This window comes from Passer domesticus, chromosome Z (genome assembly GCF_036417665.1).
Source record: "Passer domesticus isolate bPasDom1 chromosome Z, bPasDom1.hap1, whole genome shotgun sequence".
Classification (NCBI taxonomy): Eukaryota; Metazoa; Chordata; class Aves; order Passeriformes; family Passeridae; genus Passer; species Passer domesticus.
The window spans coordinates 7790233-7807975 of NC_087512.1; the positions used below are offsets into that span (position 1 = coordinate 7790233).

Sequence of the window (17743 nt, forward strand, 5' to 3'; positions counted from 1 at the left end):
ACAAGAACCTAGAGGAACTGAATACATGGCCACTTTCATCTTGCATTTTAAATTTCATAAGTTTTAAGGTCAGAAGGGACAAATCCTGCCAACTTGACCTCCTATAATGAAGAGGTCAGGGAATTTCCTCCAGTGAGACTTGCAGTTTGCAATTTAACTGAAAGAACTTTTCGCAAGACAGCCAGTCTTAATTTGAAAACTTCACACAATAGAGAACCCAAAACACCTTTTAGCATTTTGTTCCAACAACAAATTACTCTTCCTGTCAAGCATGAATAGTTTAAATTGTAGATTTATTTCTTCCTACAAAGCATATTTCAATACCTTGACAGCTGGAGTTCATCTGACCTAAAACCCAGATTACTTTATTTTGCCAGATGAGTTTTAGCTCTCCAGTGAGGAACTACAGTGTGATTCATTGCCTTTGAAATTTAAGTATGGATGGCAAAAAAAAAAAAAAAAGAGAGAGAGAAATGTTTGGATTTGCATGGGTTTGCCAGGTGAATAACACCCAGAAGGTATCTTAAGGCAGCTAAACTGAAAACAAGCAGAACCACAACTTGCAGCAATTTAAGGGTGTTTGCTGCCAGGGAAAACACTTTTCCTTCCCCTCAGTTTAATAATACTTCTGGAGCTCTTGAAATCTGGTGTATCAAACTGTGCTGTGCACTACCCTCCTTACATGGCTAGCAAAGACAGAATCATGTCTCCTATGGACCAGACCCTTCTGAGGGCTGTGTTCTCCATAGGTTCCCATCCACTGACAGCAGGCAATGCCTTCCCCTTTTCTCATGTTGATAGATCTACTCAGCAGTGCTAGGTGCTACTCCAACAGCAAAGCCAAGGCTTAATACAGTGGTTAAAGCAGAAAATTTAACATGAAACCTATACAATATTTTATTGCCATTTTAATAAAGGTAATAATGCATCATTAATACATGAGTAAGGCAGGGATATAGTAAAGTTGATTACTACATGCCAGGCAAAAGCAAGAGGAATCTGGTAAGTAATGTAACAGCAACAACAAAAACCACAAACAAAGGGGAAAAAAATCAAACAAACCAGAACCCTACACCCTGAATCAAAAGTCTTAAGCTCTGCAGCAAGAGCTTTCATATATTGATCAAGATAATTGAAGATACAAAGTGGTAGAAGAGCAGAAAAAGAGGCAGTCCTGAAGGGAAATGAGAACTGAATTCTGCAGCTATGTTAGTTGATCACAGCACAGTTGATCACAGCTGCTACACAGAGTTTGAGGGATAAACTTTCATGTTAGAAATAAAAAAACAACACAATGTCCTGTCTGCACATAGAGTAAACCAAACAAACCCGGGAAATTTCTTCCCAAAAGGCATTTGATTTCTAGCTGGTGAATTGTCGGAAACCACATTCATCCAGAGCTCGCTGAATTCTTCAGTATGGCATCATGTGGGAAGTGAGGAGTTATTTTAAGGCAGCACAATTAATACAGGAAAAATACAGCAGTACACACACCAGCCAAAGAGCAACAAGAACTTTATTTATAGGTAAGTTTCTTGTCTAATTCTGTGAGCACTGTGTTCAGGTCTGTTGTACTTTTCCTTGCCTGGCATAGCTACAGAAAAAGAAAGTTGATTTGTGTAATATGCTAGATGGGGGTGGACAGTAGATGAAGGCAGAGTACGATTCTTCATTCAGAACTATGTTAAGTGAAAGAACAGCAAGGGAATTTAAATTGTACAAAGGGTGAAGGACAAATACTTACCCACTGGTGTTTTTGCCTTTAGAATAAGATGCCTGACAGCAGGACAATCTCACCCCCAGCCCATACCTTGGTCACTATACTGAGCACAGCTACTTCATCTTCTCCACATGCCTCAAAAATCACACCCCAAAAGGGAAAGGCATAAAACACAAATGGAGCATGTACATGTACTACCTGAAAGGGTTAATTCCCCTTTGCTCAGGCTGAAGAGGAAAAGGGCTTGAGGAAGCTATTGCTATGGATTACTTCCTTTTCATGGTGAAGTTTGCTGACAGCTGCTTAAAAATACAACCAACACTACCATTGTACAGTGTGGGTATTGACATTTTATTTTTTAAAAAGAAAAAAAAAGAATACATCCTTTTAGTGATTGGAAATGTGTACAAAGATACATTTTTAATGAATTCACACATTAAAGAAATAGGTTTTCAACAAAGTTTCTCTAATGCATGGGACTTACAAATTCTTTCACAACCAATAATTCTTTTTTTCAAATACTTCGTAATAATATGGCGTTGGGAGAGTCAGAGATCCCCTGAGATGCCAGTACTGCTAGTACAGGAGGTGCCTGACCTCAGTCCCTCAGCCATGAGTACCAGGGATATCCCAGTTATTTTGCAAGGTAGAAAAGGAGGTGCTCCACAAACCACAATCCAAGACCATCCCAGGAAAACCCAAAATTATCTCAAAGCTGATAGAGAATCGGCAGTTCCCATACATCTCTATATGAACTCATCCCAACCTTGGTACTTAGTAACAGCTTTAAGGAGTATATTTATATATAAATCTACTAAAACAACAACAAAAAAAAAACCCAACAACACCACTGTAAAATTTACGTGAACACACGCAACTTAAGCAACACTGTGTTTCCACTGGATCTTTGCTATTGGCTGCTTGCAGTTTATATACAAAGCTGATTAATTAGAAAGGCTGCTTCTGGGAGCCAAGCTTTCTGTCTAGGTTAGCCCTCGTTAGAATAAGGATTTCCTGCATGTGATCTTCTAGGAGACGGCAATACTAAAATTTTTGATTGTAACACCAGGATGTACTTGTTTGTAAACATTTTTTTTTACTATTAAATGAAAATCCAATGCATTCTTACTCTCTGCACTGACATTATGGATCAATAGCTAGGAATTCATAAGAGATATGAAAGTTTGGCTAATAAAAATCCTCTAGACTAGTTAATTCCTGGTGTCAAGGTACTGACTTTAGAGCAACATCAAGCAGAATTTGATCCACAGAATCACAGGAAAATTTCCTCCAGGATGTAGGAGGTTCCAATCCATGCCAGCAAAACAATTTAAGTTTTGCATGATCCCCATTCTACAGATTGGAACACAGGTTTGAAGGGAAGCAGTTTGCCAAGGTCACAGGCAATGTCAGCAACATAGCTCAAAAGAGCTTCAAATTCCTGAACACCCAATTTGTGTTGGACAACAATGCCCACTTCTCTCCTGACTCCTACAGTCCTCAATCCCCTTCTATTAGAAAAAGATTACATGATACTGCATTTGGAGGAAGACTCACAGGGAAATGTCAAAAGCAAATGTGTCAGGGATATACAAAAAAGAAAAAAATTACTAGACAGGTAAAAAACTCTTCCTGTTGTTCTTGAAGCTCTTCTTAACTTCTCCTTTTTGCCAGCTGCAGTCCTGAGTAATGAATACCTGCCAGATCTGGGTGGCAGCTTCCTCAGACCCTCTCCTTGTGCTTCATATTAGCCAGCTTGACTGTCTCCTGCTCGGAGGCAGGTGGAGAAGGCTCATCGTGACATCCAATCGTCAGCTGATAGACAATCACTCCAGCAACTGCCCCCAGGAAAGGAGCCACAACTGGAACCCACCACCAGTGGGACGGCTTACCAACCCTGGAAAACAAAAAGAAAGTGCACAAGGTAAGAACTGCAGCCTAAGCATTAGGATATTTGTACTTGGACCTGGAGCCGTGCAAGACCTGATCCTCTGCAGCCATCACCACCCACTTGCACAGGACAGCAGCACCTGCACCTATGCAGAGCTTCCAAGGCAAATGTTGCTACACACACACAGCCAAACACTTTAAGTCCCAGTGACAAGCAATTCAGAACAGCTATTTTCAGGACTTCCAAGTCTCTCCACCAAGAAAGGAGAGAAGCATTTTTTGTGCCTACACTAGGCATCTTCAGTTCCCTCCCACTGCTTGCAGGAAAGCAACCCCTGATAACAGGCTCTCTTAATTGTCTCCAAAAATAGCAAACACTTCTCATTTTCTACTGTTAAAAAATCATTATGTGCTCATGTTCAAGGTGCAACTAAAATTCTCATGGATGCTCCTAGATTTCCTCTTTGATAGCAAAGTTGTGTCATTTGCTCTCGCTACTGGATGTTGCCCAGCTTCCACGATTTCTTAAGAAGTCAAAAAGCAGACAGTGTCTTTTAGCAACATTTAGACAATTCATTGATACCTCGTGGCTGCCAAGACTCTTTATAGTGCCAGAACTACCATCTATTTGGATTCATAATTTATTTCCCCTCAAGGAAATAAATTATGAATCCAAATTCATAGGTTTTTGTCGTCAAGCACTTACCGGAACACTTCAGTGCCCCAGCCAGCAATGGCTGTGAAGAGACGAGGCCCAAAGTCCCTGGCAGGGTTGACAGCATAGCCAGAGTTGAAGCCCATGGAGGTTCCAATAACGAGGACAACAAAACCAACTGTGAAAGCCTCCAGCCCGGTGGGGACAGGGTTGTTGTAGGGATCAACAATCGCCAAGACACAAACAATCAGGGAGGCAGTGCCAATGAACTGGAGAGGGATGGGGAAGGAAAACAAGAATTTAATCCAGATTAGTCTTCTAACCAAGTTATTTAACTCCTCTGGGATGTAATTCTCTTAAAGGCAAGAGGTGCACCAAGTCATCCCATGACACTATCAGACCACAGCAGCCATAGGCACAAAAGAGTGGAGCGTGCTCCTCTCTTGAGATTATGGCAGTCCAGAACCTCAGTCAAACTCCTACCTTTCTCCTTATCCCCAGAAGTGTTATTAATAGCTCTTTAGGCAGCCAGAAAAGCTGGAAACATCTTCCTAAACCTCCATCCCACATGCCTTGGCTAGGTAGAAGCTGTCCCTTTTGTGTTGATGGCAAGTTTAGGAGACAGCCACACGCAACAGCAACCACCACCCCGTACCCAGCTGACCTCTGGATTGTGCCACAACCACAGTACCAGAGTGAGGGGGAGGAAGAGCTAGCATTCCTCACACTATGGCTTTTCAGGGGCTCTGACAAATGGCATTCTTTTCTCTGGTGCCCTGACCAGTGTAGTGACACTTGCTAATGCCTTGGCACAAGCCTTCTGGCTGTAAGGTCCTTTCTGGAACAGCTCTTCCTAAGGGCTAGTGAGATACCTGTGTCAACTCCAAGAAACCTTTCTGGATATCTTATCTTTAAATTGTAATTAATTTTCTAACTAAAGGTGAGGCCCAGACCTGCCCAAAAGGTTCCTCTTCAAATGCACTTTCATCCTGCCAGCCCCCTCTTACCTGGTCAAAGAAGCCATTCACAACATTCAGATGCTCAGATGGGTAGGTGGCAAAAATGCCAGCAGTGCCATTCTTTCCTGTAACAGTGAGCTGGTTGTTGTCAAAAGCCCAGATAGCATCTAGAGGTAGAGAAGGAAAAAAAGAAAAAAAAAATTTGCTGTAGAGCAAACACTTATTTGGAAAACTTAGAGCATCACCCACCACAGCTTTTTACCAGTCAGGCTCAGAGGCAGATGGCATTAGTCCCTGCTCCTAACAATTATTTGCCAGGCATCAAGAAAGAGAGTCAAGAAGCAAACACTAAGGTGACTCCAAGTCTCTCCCAAAGGTAATCAAATGCCTGTGGTATCAGTCTTGGTGTGAAGACATGATATAGTGATATGGATTAGCAAACAGGATTTGGGCTGTTCTTTCACTTTTCTGAGCTACAACTCCCAAGATTGTCTTTAGAGCCGCTAGTGCCTTGCCTACCACTGTGTAGCAACTGAATAACTAACTTAGGATGGTCTGTCTTTCCTTCATGGTGAGTGGAAACAAAACCAGGCATGTAGCTTTTCCACGGGTTAGGTAGCTAAAATGGGGTTAAATCCCTTCTGAAGAGGACTCAATCCATGAACTGGAAAGGTGATTGGTGTTGAACTATTGCCCTGATGTTTACTGAAAGGAAGGTAGGTCTCCTTGCCTCTTCTAAAACTGAAAAGTAGTTCCAGCCAGTGCTGGGGTGGCAGCTTCCTCCTCCAGCTGGAAATAACTGTGACCCAGATGCTCCACTCAGCTACAGGGAACATCAATCCTATTGCCAGAAACAATCAAGGACCAGCATAAAAATTCAGTCCTTGCCCACTGAAGATCTCCCTGTGATGATGAAAAACACACAGGAGAAATAGAGGCATGAGGAACTGGATTTGTAAGGTGCTTTCCAAGGTATGGAATCACCCTGATAAAAGCAGCAAAATCTGCTAGAAGTCAGGTTATCTGGAAGCTAACACAAGACAATACATTTGACAACATAGTAAAGACTTCATTTTTTAAGCCAACAATGAGAAATGGTTCTGGAACAGCGAACAGATATAAAACCTTCATCACTGCTAGTGTTTCATTGACTTTTGTGGAAGACCAGTACATACAAAAGAGCCCATCCAGAGGTCCAGTGTTCATTACTCAAGGGCAAAACTTGCACTTTGACAATACTGGTTGGCCTTCAGATTGTTTTGAGAAGGCTTGAACCCGTCATCATGAGAATGGGAAAGTCATCCCACAAACACAGTAAGGAGGTCTCTTGGAATACTGCACTGCAAGTGCTCCTCTCGGGTATGGAAACCTGCCTCCCTGCAGTGAGTGACAAACACAGTAGTCTCACCTCTAAAAAGACACAAGATTTCCACACTTACCATAGTACAGCCCAAAGACTATGCCAGCTCCAAGGAAAGCCCCCAGGGTTTGAGCAAGGGCATAAATTGGTAGCTTGATCCAGGGCTCCCGGGCCAATAAGCACATGGCAAAAGTGACAGCGGGGTTCAGGTGTCCACCTGCAGAGAGGTTGGTGGTTAGTGTACTTTTATGGGCAGAATGGAGGGCCCAGGATTGTGCCAAGGGGCACTAGCTTCCATACCAGTGCCACACAAGAAAAGCAGGCTTACACAACAAGTGACACAAGTGAAACTCAGCCTACGTGGAGCCACACGTACCTGACACCTGTCCTGCAATCAAAATGCCGAGCGTCACAGCGAAGCCGAAGGCCAGGTTGACAGTCAGGAAACCTCCATGAGTCCCTCTGCTGAGAATGATCTGCGCAACAGAGCCACAGCCAAAGAGCTAGGAGGAGAAAAAGAGATTGAAATTACCCTCTCTGTTTCACATCAGGGCCAGTTGCTGACCAATGCCTGCAATTGCTCTCCTTACACCTTCACAGGCCATCATAGTCCACTCACGATTCAAAGCCTGCACAGCTTCTATCTTTGGTCAAAGTATCTCTACATTATCTCTAGAGATTGGAGAGAAGAAGAAAGGACACACAAAAATCTACTTTCTGGCAGGGTGGACTGAAAACAGGGCTAAAATTAAAAGCAAGATGGATCTACAGGAGTCTGGAATTCTTTGTCCAAACGTCTAATTTTAAGATGCCAGGTGAGAAGGAGGAGCCAGATATCATCCTGGTCTGAGATATTCATAGCACAACTATGCTGATGAGGCATCTGGGTATCATTGTGTTAAAAAGATTAATAATTGTTTGAAACAGTAGCACAAAGACTGCTAGGGAATAATTCTGTTAATGCCTGGAAATACAGTCATGACTGAAGAAGGCCACATTCAGCCTGGCATTCATGGAGTTCTCTTCCCACACTCCATCAAGAAAGGTCCATATTCAAAAGAGTCCACTAGCACAGCCAGTCTTGTCCTTCTGTCCAAGATCAGGGGTGCAGCAAACCAAATACTCTGGCAGACAAAAGCTGTTTATTTTGGGTGATAAAACTGTTTCCTAGTAGCTAAGGAAGGTCTTGCTCAAAGATGTTCAATTGGATAATCCTTCTCTTCCCAACTGCACCTAAAAGCCCTCATTCCTATGCTCACCCTTAACAACTCAAATCAGTTTCCCCTGGCAATTCAGTTCATCAGTCATCCAGCTGCAGGCTTTCTATCTTGGCAACTCTTTCCACTCTGCAACATGTAATTTAAAGAGCTCTAAGCCTGATCATCTGTATGCTTGTATCTCCCACTGGCTCCACCTGAACTGACCCTTGGTGTATTATCACTTGGAATCACCACATTAGCAGGTACTGAGAGAATCTTTAAACTAGGACAAAGATTACAGCCTCCTCATGAGATGCTCAAATCTAGGGATCAAGGCTTGACTTATTTCTTCTGACCACATACCCATAACTATGCCCCCACAAAGACTTTCTGCTTCTGTGAGCTCCATCATCCCAGAATTACTCAACTGCCACAGAGGTGGTATCAACTCCTACAGGATAAGCCACCAAACAGGCACTGAGGTGGCCAGCTTTGCTGTTGTCTATTCTTCAGCCAACACTGGACATGCCCATTGAGCAACACACAATCCAAATCAGAGGCAAAGACAAAACACACATACCTTATCCCCTCCCCTAACCTTGGCAACTGAAGAATTGCTAACAAAGCAAAAGGTGCACTCAGCTTGCTTGGAAAGGAGCAGCCAGGGAGGCTGCAGGCTGATCCACGAGGTGGACACTCTGTAAATAGGTGCCTCTTGAAAAGAAACCAGGTACCCAACACAAGGGCCTTGTGTAAAAAAAATAAAGGAACCAGTTTAACTCGTTGGAGAGGGAGGGATAGCCAGCACTGCTCTCTACTGGGTGCAGTCAGAACAGCCCCTACAATGTCCTTACCAGCCAGGAAACCATGGCAGAGGAGACTCCAAGACAAAGGCAAAAAAGATTTGTTTACTGGCAGCAAAGAGAAACAGCTATGCCCAAACCACCAAGAGACGCACAGCTCCAACTGAGCAAATAAATACAGGCTAATGACCAGGGTGAATCCTGTTTCTCCCTTTCCCCAAACAAGCACCACCAAGCTTTGGAGAGATTTCAGAGAGTACATGGCAGTGATGTTTGCCTCTCAAAGGCCACACAGCACATCAGTCTGACCTGGCAGGGGGCAAGCCCACAAAACCTGAGTCTGGTGGAGTTTACCCCCGGTGATCCCTAGGGATTTTGTGTTATTCACTCTGTAAGAACTGGCAGTTCTGCAGGTGAATGGTGGTTGGCTCATTATACACATACCTTTTGGTTGCAGAAACCACAGAGCAAAATTTTCCTACCTCCACCTCCCTGATCACCCACAAAGGTCTTCCCCTGAGCTGGAGGAACACCAGGTCTGCCATTTCTCAAGAGGTTATCTCAAGAGGTCATTCCCCATCCTCCTTTCCTCCATCCTACACCTAGCAGTAGCTCTCTAACTTTTCCTCAGAAAGGAGTCTATGGGCCATGCAAAAACACCCCGAAGCTACTCCACAGGACCATTACAACCATTTATCAGATGAGCTGTGAGCACTATTTGGCTTAATTCAGCGTAACAGTAGAAAATTTAACCCTCAGCAGATAAAAAGAGCACAGAAATACTTAGGGATCGGTTTGAACTTTGATATGCATACGTTCAATTCCATCCTGCACCAGTGGAGTCCACTAAACACAAAAAATACAGTGTCATGCATGACATCCCTCCATGGCATTTAGTTTTAAGGAACCAGTTCAAGTCATGCTCACTCAGACTTTTGTGGCAAGTACCTTAATACTACAGGTGGTAGTAACTAATTTTTAATCACAGCACTTTCACTTCTGCTTTTTGCTAGTTTTCTTTCCAATTCCTTTACCCAGGTCAGATGAGACCAGAAAATCTCAGCTTTCATTTTTTTGGGTTTTTTTTCCACTGCTCCCAGAGAGCTGTTTGGGAGCTTCTAGATGGGATTGAAAGGCAAGGAATGTCAAATAAAAGCAATTCAGCATTTTTCCTAGTCTTTTTAGTCCATTCAATGTATTAGGCAATATTTTATCACTGTAGTCAGGGACAGTGGTGCACACCTAAGGGGAGATCACACACCATTCTTTTGATTTTAATAACCTGCCTCCCACAGCATTTTGTTTTATGGTTTTGTTTTTAATTTGCATTTGTTGGGGTTTTGTTTTGCTTTTTCATTTGTTTGGCTTTGGTTTTGTGGGGGGTTTGTATTTTGGTTCTGTTTTTGTGTAAAAAAAACCCTCCTGGAAGAATATCCAGCCAACAGAAACCCAGGTTAGCACCTCCCATGACAGTAGGTGCAGCAGTCAACTGTTATACACCCACGATACAAGCCAAGTTCAAAAGTGGTTTTAAAGTGCTAATAAAATACTTGCAATAACGTGTCACTCTGATGTGTTAAACCTGCTCTCCAAGGAATTGGAGTCAATGCACCCATTAACCAGGTTAATAGAAGTCTGCTCTCTAATTTCATCTTACTGGCTCTAGCAAATCTAACAGGGAGGCTTGCTCATGGGGTGATTCAACTTCTTGCACTGTGAAAAAGGGCTAAATCCTTGTTCTGCAAGAATGGGTTCAAGAGTGGCAGGGCTGACAGACTCCAGAAGGGACGAGAACACCCGTGTACAAAGGAGGCACCAGCAGCAGCAAAGAAAATATGAAAAGGTAGCACATTGCAGGGGATACCTCACACTCGGGAAACCTCGAGCTCCCTGTGTCCAGGGCATGTTTGGAGAGTGAGCAGCTGGCTTTGTCACTCAAGATAAAAACACCCTGTCTCAATCACTCAAGGTACAAACACCCTATATCCATGTCTGAACACATGAAAGCCCAGTATCCAGTAAGGGTTGGTAGAAAAGAACCATGGAGGTTAAAGTTGCAATAGCTCATGAAGAAACAAAGCTACCAAAGGCAGCCTATTCAGGCAGACCTTGTGGAAAACTGCTTCATATGTCAGCTTCATGCATGGTGCTCAGAACTCCTCTGCACAAGAGCCAGGTTTATTCCTTTCTTGTCTCCTCCTTTCTTTGCCAGTGCTTCCAGTGCTTTTTTACACCTTCATGTGCAACACAAAAGGCCTGAGTGCATTTGCTCTTTGTCTTCAGACAGACTGGTCTTAAATGTAGGCGGGAAAGCTTTGCTGGCATAGACCAGGAGGAGTGCAATTACCTGAATTACAGCTCTTCTGCCAGCAAATAACAGGGGGATTAGGCAAGAAGCCTGCTGTAAATCTACCCTAATCACCCTGGTGGATGGGAAAGACTGGTCAACCCTTGATGTATTCTGGTTAATGGGGAAGATGCCAGAAGGGCAGTCAAACAACGAGTCTGCTTTGAAGGAGGAGACCCAGAGATACTGACGGATGATTTTAAGTTTTGGACACACAGAGGGTACCACTCTTCATAGGAAGAAGGCAGGGAGTAAGGGCAGCATGCGGAGATCATGAACTCCACAGCTCACATGGCAGGATAACCTCCACCAGCCAAAAAGAAAATGCAAGGAGCATTGTTCTTTATACTATTCCTCAAAGCAACTCTTAACTAACCAGGCTGGTCATCATTCTCAATTTGCTAATCAAGGAGAAACCTTAGACCCCACAGCCCAGTTTTCTGTCCAGCACAGCTGGAGGCAGCCTGTACAGAAGCAGCCCTGCAGGAAGGGCAGCAGCAGATGGTCTGTTATGTTGCAGCACTTTGTGCACCACCCACTGAACCAGAGCCAAGGTAGGGCTGCAGGGCTGGAGAGATGAGAGATTCTAAGCAAAACTGCACCCCACATACATCACATACTACAAAAAACTTTGCACAAAGCTGAAGACATAAGCCTCCCTCAGCTCAAGAAACCTGAGCAACCTTCAGCTGAGGAGTTGGTCATTAGGGAGGAAATTCACTGGTTTAGGTTTTTCACACACGCACTGAAGGAAAAACACTTATTCTGATGTCCCCTACTATTGTTCAGATGAAGAGGTTTCAGCCATTAGAAAGATCAGTGGGTCTGGTGGGGCTTTGGTCAGAAGGTTGGGCACTCCTGGGGAAAAGCTGCCTTCCCACCAAGGGAAAGTCTTGGTGCCTGAACTGTCCTGTTTGTGGGAAGGAGAAACGTCTGGCTCCTGGAGAGAGACAGCAAGGAGGGACAATTTTGGACAGTTAATGAAGAGCTTCAACCTCTTCTGGTGAAAGGGTAGAGGGAAAGCAGCAGCACTGCCACTTCCCATGTCCCCGTACCCAGCAGCACAGGACCCACCAGGTCCTTCCCTTGCAAGGAAGAATCAACAGCACCCAACATGCTTACAGCAAGGGATTTCCACTCCCTTTTACAGCCTAGCAAAGCATTAACAATGAAAATAACTTTTTTTTTTTTAATTACATTTTCCAAATGTGACAAGCTGGGTTTAAGTAAACCAGCCCAAATCAAACAGCAACTGTGGGAACTACTGTGCTGCCCAGACCATTGTGGGATGAGCAGCAACTTTAAGTTGCCAACACCGAAGTGGGGCTCCCCTTGCTGTGGTCATCTCATGAGATGAAGCTCCCATGGCTTTAGTCATCCAAACCACTTTGCCGTTTTTGTTTCAGTGGTCTACAGCACCATCATACCCCAAAAAAGCTACCACGTAGCCACAAAGTCAAGGCAGCACCAATTGAAAAGCAATTAGGAGTTGTTTTGTTCTTTCTTTGTGCCTCTACAACACAGTGAGAGATTCACAGTGAGTCCCACTTGGATATCAGTCATAATCATATTACTTCTCCTGCAAATGTAAAAGACAACAGAGCCAGCTTTAGTATTTACAGCTAGCAGAGCAAGGCAAACAGACTGAGCCTTAAGGGAGGCACGGAGACCCACCATGGAAATCTGGCATTAGTGGGTTGCTACAGTAATAACACAAACAGCAAGGGACTGGGAAAATGCCTTTGGTGTTTGTAGTGCTTAACAACTGCCAGCAAGAGGTGCTTCCAACACAGGTATAAAGCTCAAGCCTAAAGTGCTACTCGGAAAGTGAATTTTGAAGAGGGGAAATGCCAATTTAAGCATCAAAGGAAATGTATGTGGAATCAGTATTACTATTTTTGCAACAATAGAGACACCACCCACAAACTAAATAAAAGTTATGCAAGGTGCTCTGCACAGCAAAAGTGGCTTGCAAGTAGACAGCAACTTGCCTTGGCATTCTTCAGGGCTTGGCTGCCTTAGCTGTATTATTTTTCTTATCTTAAAAAAAAAAGAGGCACTATTCTAACAGTCGTTTCCAGCTCAAACCACTCTATGATTCTACCTTCACCATGTATTTAAAAAAATGAGAAAAATAAAATCAAGCACTAGGTTCATTCTTACAGGCAGCAAGACTACGCAGGGATCTGCAATAGCTTTTGTCTAGAAGAGTTTAAGAGAGCTGCAGTCATTATGCAAGTGAAGGGGAGGAGGGAAGAAGCTGAAGCAGTGCCAATATCCACAGTAGGACAAGTTTTACATTACACAGTGAAATTTAAAGTAAGCTGCAAACTTTAAACTGTCTCCCTCCCTTGGGGCTCAGGAAGTTGATTTTAGTGTGAACAATATCTAACCTTAAATCCATCCCTCATAATATTCTGTTCAAACAAATTTGTGTTTAGTCAACTCCATCTCCCATGAAGAAAATTTTCATGGATTCAGGTCTTTCCTCAGGCATTTTATTGTGAAGACAAAACAGATATTTACTGGGGTGCAATGCATCTAAATGCATAGACACAGCTCAACCTGCGGGCAGGGTGGGCAGCAGGGACTTTGCAAGGTGTAAAAAGGCAACTTCTCTGCTGGGAGAAAACCCAATGCATACAATTGTCCAGGCTAACTAAAAGGGGAAGGAATTCACTTTCAAGACCCTTTCTATTTCATGTAGGTGATATAATAAAAAGATGAAAAGGAATCAGGGTGGTAATAAAGAAAAAGCTGCAAGATTTCCTTCATTGAGACAGACAGACTGAGACACCACGAAGTTGGAAAAGGATTGACTGGCTTGGATATTGCAAGTTTACAGTCCTGGAACCCATTTTCCTCTGGTGTAGACTGTTTTGGACTGTGTGAGAGCATTAACTGCATTTGGGGTTTTCCCCTTCCTCTCACAAGCCCACCCCACCTTCCCCCACACGGACACAGAACACCCACAGCCTTCTGTCCACTGCAGACTGCTGCAGGAGATCCTAAGTGAGCTTGTAAATCCTACAAGATGGAGCTGAGTGTGCCACTAAAACCAGTTCAGGAACTTCTGAACACGGTGAAGGCTCAGCCTGTAAACTTAGACACACACACGCACTGAAACAGAGCAGGTTTGATGCTCCTGAGGACAAGGTGTGTGCTGCCCACTTCTGCCAGCGCAGTGTTCAGTGTGGCTGATGGATGCCCATCACCACTGCCATTTTGGAGGCTGCTTATGATTTTGGACCAAACCCTTACTCAAGGTGTGAGCAGATCCCAATTCCTCACTGCCTGGAGAGGCAAAGTGTGAGGAAAAGTAGTTCCCTGTTGAGGAACAGTAGTTCACTGTTGTTCCAACTGTTACAGTCAGAGGATGGACTAATGGGGTTTGGATCATGAGCTCTTCTGAAAGCTCAGATCCAAATGGCTAAAGGCTTGTCTCATTTCTCAGCAATATTAGCTTTGCTATCAGGAGGCATTTGTCCACCTCACAAGACTTACCTTGTTTCAATCCTGAGACTAACAGCAGCGACATCAGTGATTAATAGACAGCAATCTTCTAACTGTTAATCACTTTCCTATCGCCTTCTTCCCACCTTAATTCCAAACAACCCTTCCTGGAAAAATCAACAGGACTTGTTTGCAAATCACCAAAGCTGGGTCACTCTGACAATTGCACCATACAAAGCTGCTTTCTTTTAAGAGTGGTAACATTTTACACAGTCTTAGCAGAGTCTCCTAAGCTGCCATAGAAGATTTCAAAATCTTCTCCTCATCATCAAAAAAAAAAATTTTTATTCATAAAAGCACAGAATTGTGTCAGTCTTTTTGTGTTGTTCCCCAGGTGCTTCATCAAGCCTTTCTCTGCCTTCAACTATTCCAACCCTTAGATTTCTCTCCAAGCAGTTCAGCCACCAGTTGCAAAGAGGTGTAAACCCACAGCCACTCCACTGAAACCTTCATGATTTCTCTGGATTTACACCACCTCAGAGGAATCTGTACATGCAGATATTCACTGTGCAAACTCCATCTCATTTCTGCCTCAATATATGTGCATCAAACCTGTGGCAAATTGGGCAGTCGTGTGTTTTCAGATGCTCTAAGCCAGATATCCCTGTCACCGTTTTTCTACACCACTATTTACTCCACACAGCTCATACACAACTCACCTAGCTGTTCATAGCTGCCTTTAAAGCAAATCGCCGCCACTCTAAACGTGTGCAACCACAGGCATTAGACACACACTTATCCTGTTTTGTCCCTTGTATTCCACCCCTTTGGAAACTCTAAAACAGGCAGAGGGGTTTTATCTCCACTGGCCACTGAGAAACGCACTGACTGATAGCAAGCACCAGCTCCCAGCTGGCTGTCAGCAGGAGCTGCCATGGTATCGTGCAGCCCCACTGACAAGCCCCTGGGGAATCAGCAGCTGACAGCAAAAGGACACTGCAACAGTTTAAATTCCAGCTACTTCTTCATGATGGGATGCATGGGGAAAGCTAACAAAAAAAAACCCAACAAACAAAAAAAAAACAAAAAAAAGAAAAACAAAAAAAACCCTCTTTCACTTCCTTGGGTGATAACACTTGCAGTATTTCAGAGCCAAGAAAATATCCCAGGGCAGACAGAAAGGAAGTTTTGCATGATCTCTAGCAAAACACTTGCAGCTTACACAGAGGTGTTTTGCTCCCTGCACTTCACAGATGCACAGAAGCTTCCACACACTCAGCAAGCTCTTCAGAGCCCACATCTTGCAAGAAACCACAATGTCCACCCTTGAGCAATATAATGAATTTTTTCCCTGCTCACAGAGACTTGCAGCAGGTTTGCACCAGAGGTGGGCTCACTCCCAATGCAAACCCTGGCAGCAACACAGCCCCTTCACCAGGACAATTTCCCCCAAACCCACGGGTTAGAGAGCATCCCCACACTACAGCCCCACTCACCACCAGGATCAGCGTCCCCAAGCACTCAGCCAGTGCTTGCCGCACTAATTTGTTTCTGATCCTCAGGTGCTCCTCAATGGTAGCAAGAATGTCCTTCTGCCGCCCCATCGCAGTAGAGGTGCTTCTCAAGTGTGTCAGGGAAAAAGCAGCAGCTGACAAAGCCTCAGCAAAGTTTCTTCTCCAGCACAGCTGCCTTTGCTTATAAATAAGTTCATCGATGCCTGACACACCTCCTGGGTAACCACACCCCTTCCACCCGCTCTTCAAACCCAACTTTTTTTTTCCTGCTTTTCAGCACGAGAGAGCGTGGGTGGTTTTTTTCATTTTCCTTATTGCTTGCATAGGTGAGCAAAATATTCAGGAGCTTCATAAGAACAAGGAATTAAATGTGTCCTGCTGAAGCCACGGCTGTTTTCTTCACCAGCTAAAATGCAGGGCCATATCTGCCCTTCTCCAGCTTCAGTTAAATGCATAGAGTGAGCAGTGCCTTACCTATTTGTGTGAGCATGGTACCCTGCATTCAGATTTCCTTCCCTCCCAAGCTCTTGCAGGTGGCAAAGTGATGTGTGCTCCTGTGCTCATTCAGAGGCTGTAGGTGCTTTGACAGAAAAACTGGGAGGCAGAAGGCTCTGAAACCCTACAGCTAATGTGAGGCTCTCCTGAGCTCCAGCAGTTACCCAGCTGAAATTAGTACTGTGAACAAGACCAAGCCTCTTTCCACAAAAATCTACATTTGGGTCCGAATTCTTTGGTGTCATTACAAAGTTATCTCACCCTCCCAGAGCTTCGGGAGAGCCCTTGCAGCCGAGTCCCCCTGAAAGCTGTAAAGACATGAGACCCCCAGTGCAGAGCCAATCTCTATCACAGGACCTCAGTGAGGAGCCCACAGACTTACAGAGCCAGACAGGAAAGAGCCCTTGCTGCCTTTCATCATCAGTAACATCCTGTATCACTCTAGGACTGTTCCACAAGATGGCCTGGATGAAAGCAGTCCCAGTCCGTACCATCTGAGGTGAGGACTGCTAACAGGACATGTGCAGCTCATGGCATCTGGTTTTTGTTAAGTGAGTAGTAAAAATTCTCTGGGCTCCTTGACTCACCAGGTCTTCATGCAGAGCAGCAGGGCTGAGTTTACAAGCCTGAAAAGAACCCCTTTTCCTTTATTTTTTTTCCCCAGCCTTCTCTGCAAAGCCACAGATGCCCAGCTTTTCCTCTTCTCCTTATTTAACCATCAACTTTCCTGTGGAATAACCAGAGCTTTTTAGTACAGCGGTGAATGGGCCTTTATTTTGTACAGAAACTGCAGCCAACAGGAGAAGCAGTCAGGAATGTAGCTAAGAAAGCAATAATGTGTGAGGAACCAAGCACAGGGAAACACTGAAGTCCAAACATAATTACAGGGACAGGAAACTTTCCTCGTTACTTAGTGCTCAAGCCCATTTTGGGACTGCCACCATCAATGGGGTCCTCTGAACCACAATGAGTGCTCCATCAGCCCCATGTTTGCTTGCTGCAGCTGGCATTTGCAAATGGGTCCTCAAGACACCCATTTTCAGCCTTCTCTCAATATCTTTCCCATCACCATCTAGCAGTGCATCACCAGAGCCGGGGAGGCTCCCCAGTTCCTCCTGCACTCCCCTCTCCTTTATATTCTTCCTTGTCCTTTTGCCCTGATGCTTTGTCAAAGCTCTCACAGCTGGAAATTAAGCTGTATGTTGGGTTTTTTAGCCTTTTGGCAGATCCCAAACTAAAACACATGGCCACCAGTGTGTAGATGCTGTGTTTTGTGGTGTAGTTAATTACTGAGATTTATTTAGGCTAGTTCTTATTCCTTCCCTGGTGGTGAGGACAGGTCCAGCAA

The 17743-nt window shown here is 44.2% G+C and overlaps 1 protein-coding gene across 1 annotated transcript; it reads right to left on the reverse strand.

The window, feature by feature from the left end:
- Positions 1 to 2047: 2047 nt before the first annotated feature.
- LOC135290313 (aquaporin-3-like) lies at positions 2048 to 16075 on the reverse strand. The gene is made up of 6 exons (XM_064404241.1): positions 15883 to 16075; positions 6961 to 7087; positions 6664 to 6801; positions 5273 to 5391; positions 4317 to 4534; positions 2048 to 3617 (listed from the first exon to the last, which is right to left on the reverse strand). Exons 1-6 carry the CDS (start codon positions 15988 to 15990, stop codon positions 3443 to 3445), a joined length of 885 nt encoding a protein of 294 aa, XP_064260311.1. The 5' UTR covers positions 15991 to 16075; the 3' UTR covers positions 2048 to 3442.
- Positions 16076 to 17743: the final 1668 nt, after the last annotated feature.

Bases quoted from the DNA above. Each gene is read 5' to 3' on its own strand.
- LOC135290313 (XM_064404241.1), bottom strand. From the start codon at position 15,990: ATGGGGCGGCAGAAGGACATTCTTGCTACCATTGAGGAGCACCTGAGG. The intron at 6,802-6,960 runs GTACGTGTGGCT...ACCTCTCTGCAG, and splicing joins GATTGCAGGACAGGTGTCAG to GTGGACACCTGAACCCCGCT. The intron at 3,618-4,316 runs GTAAGTGCTTGA...TTTGTTTTCCAG, and splicing joins TGGGGCACTGAAGTGTTCCG to GGTTGGTAAGCCGTCCCACT.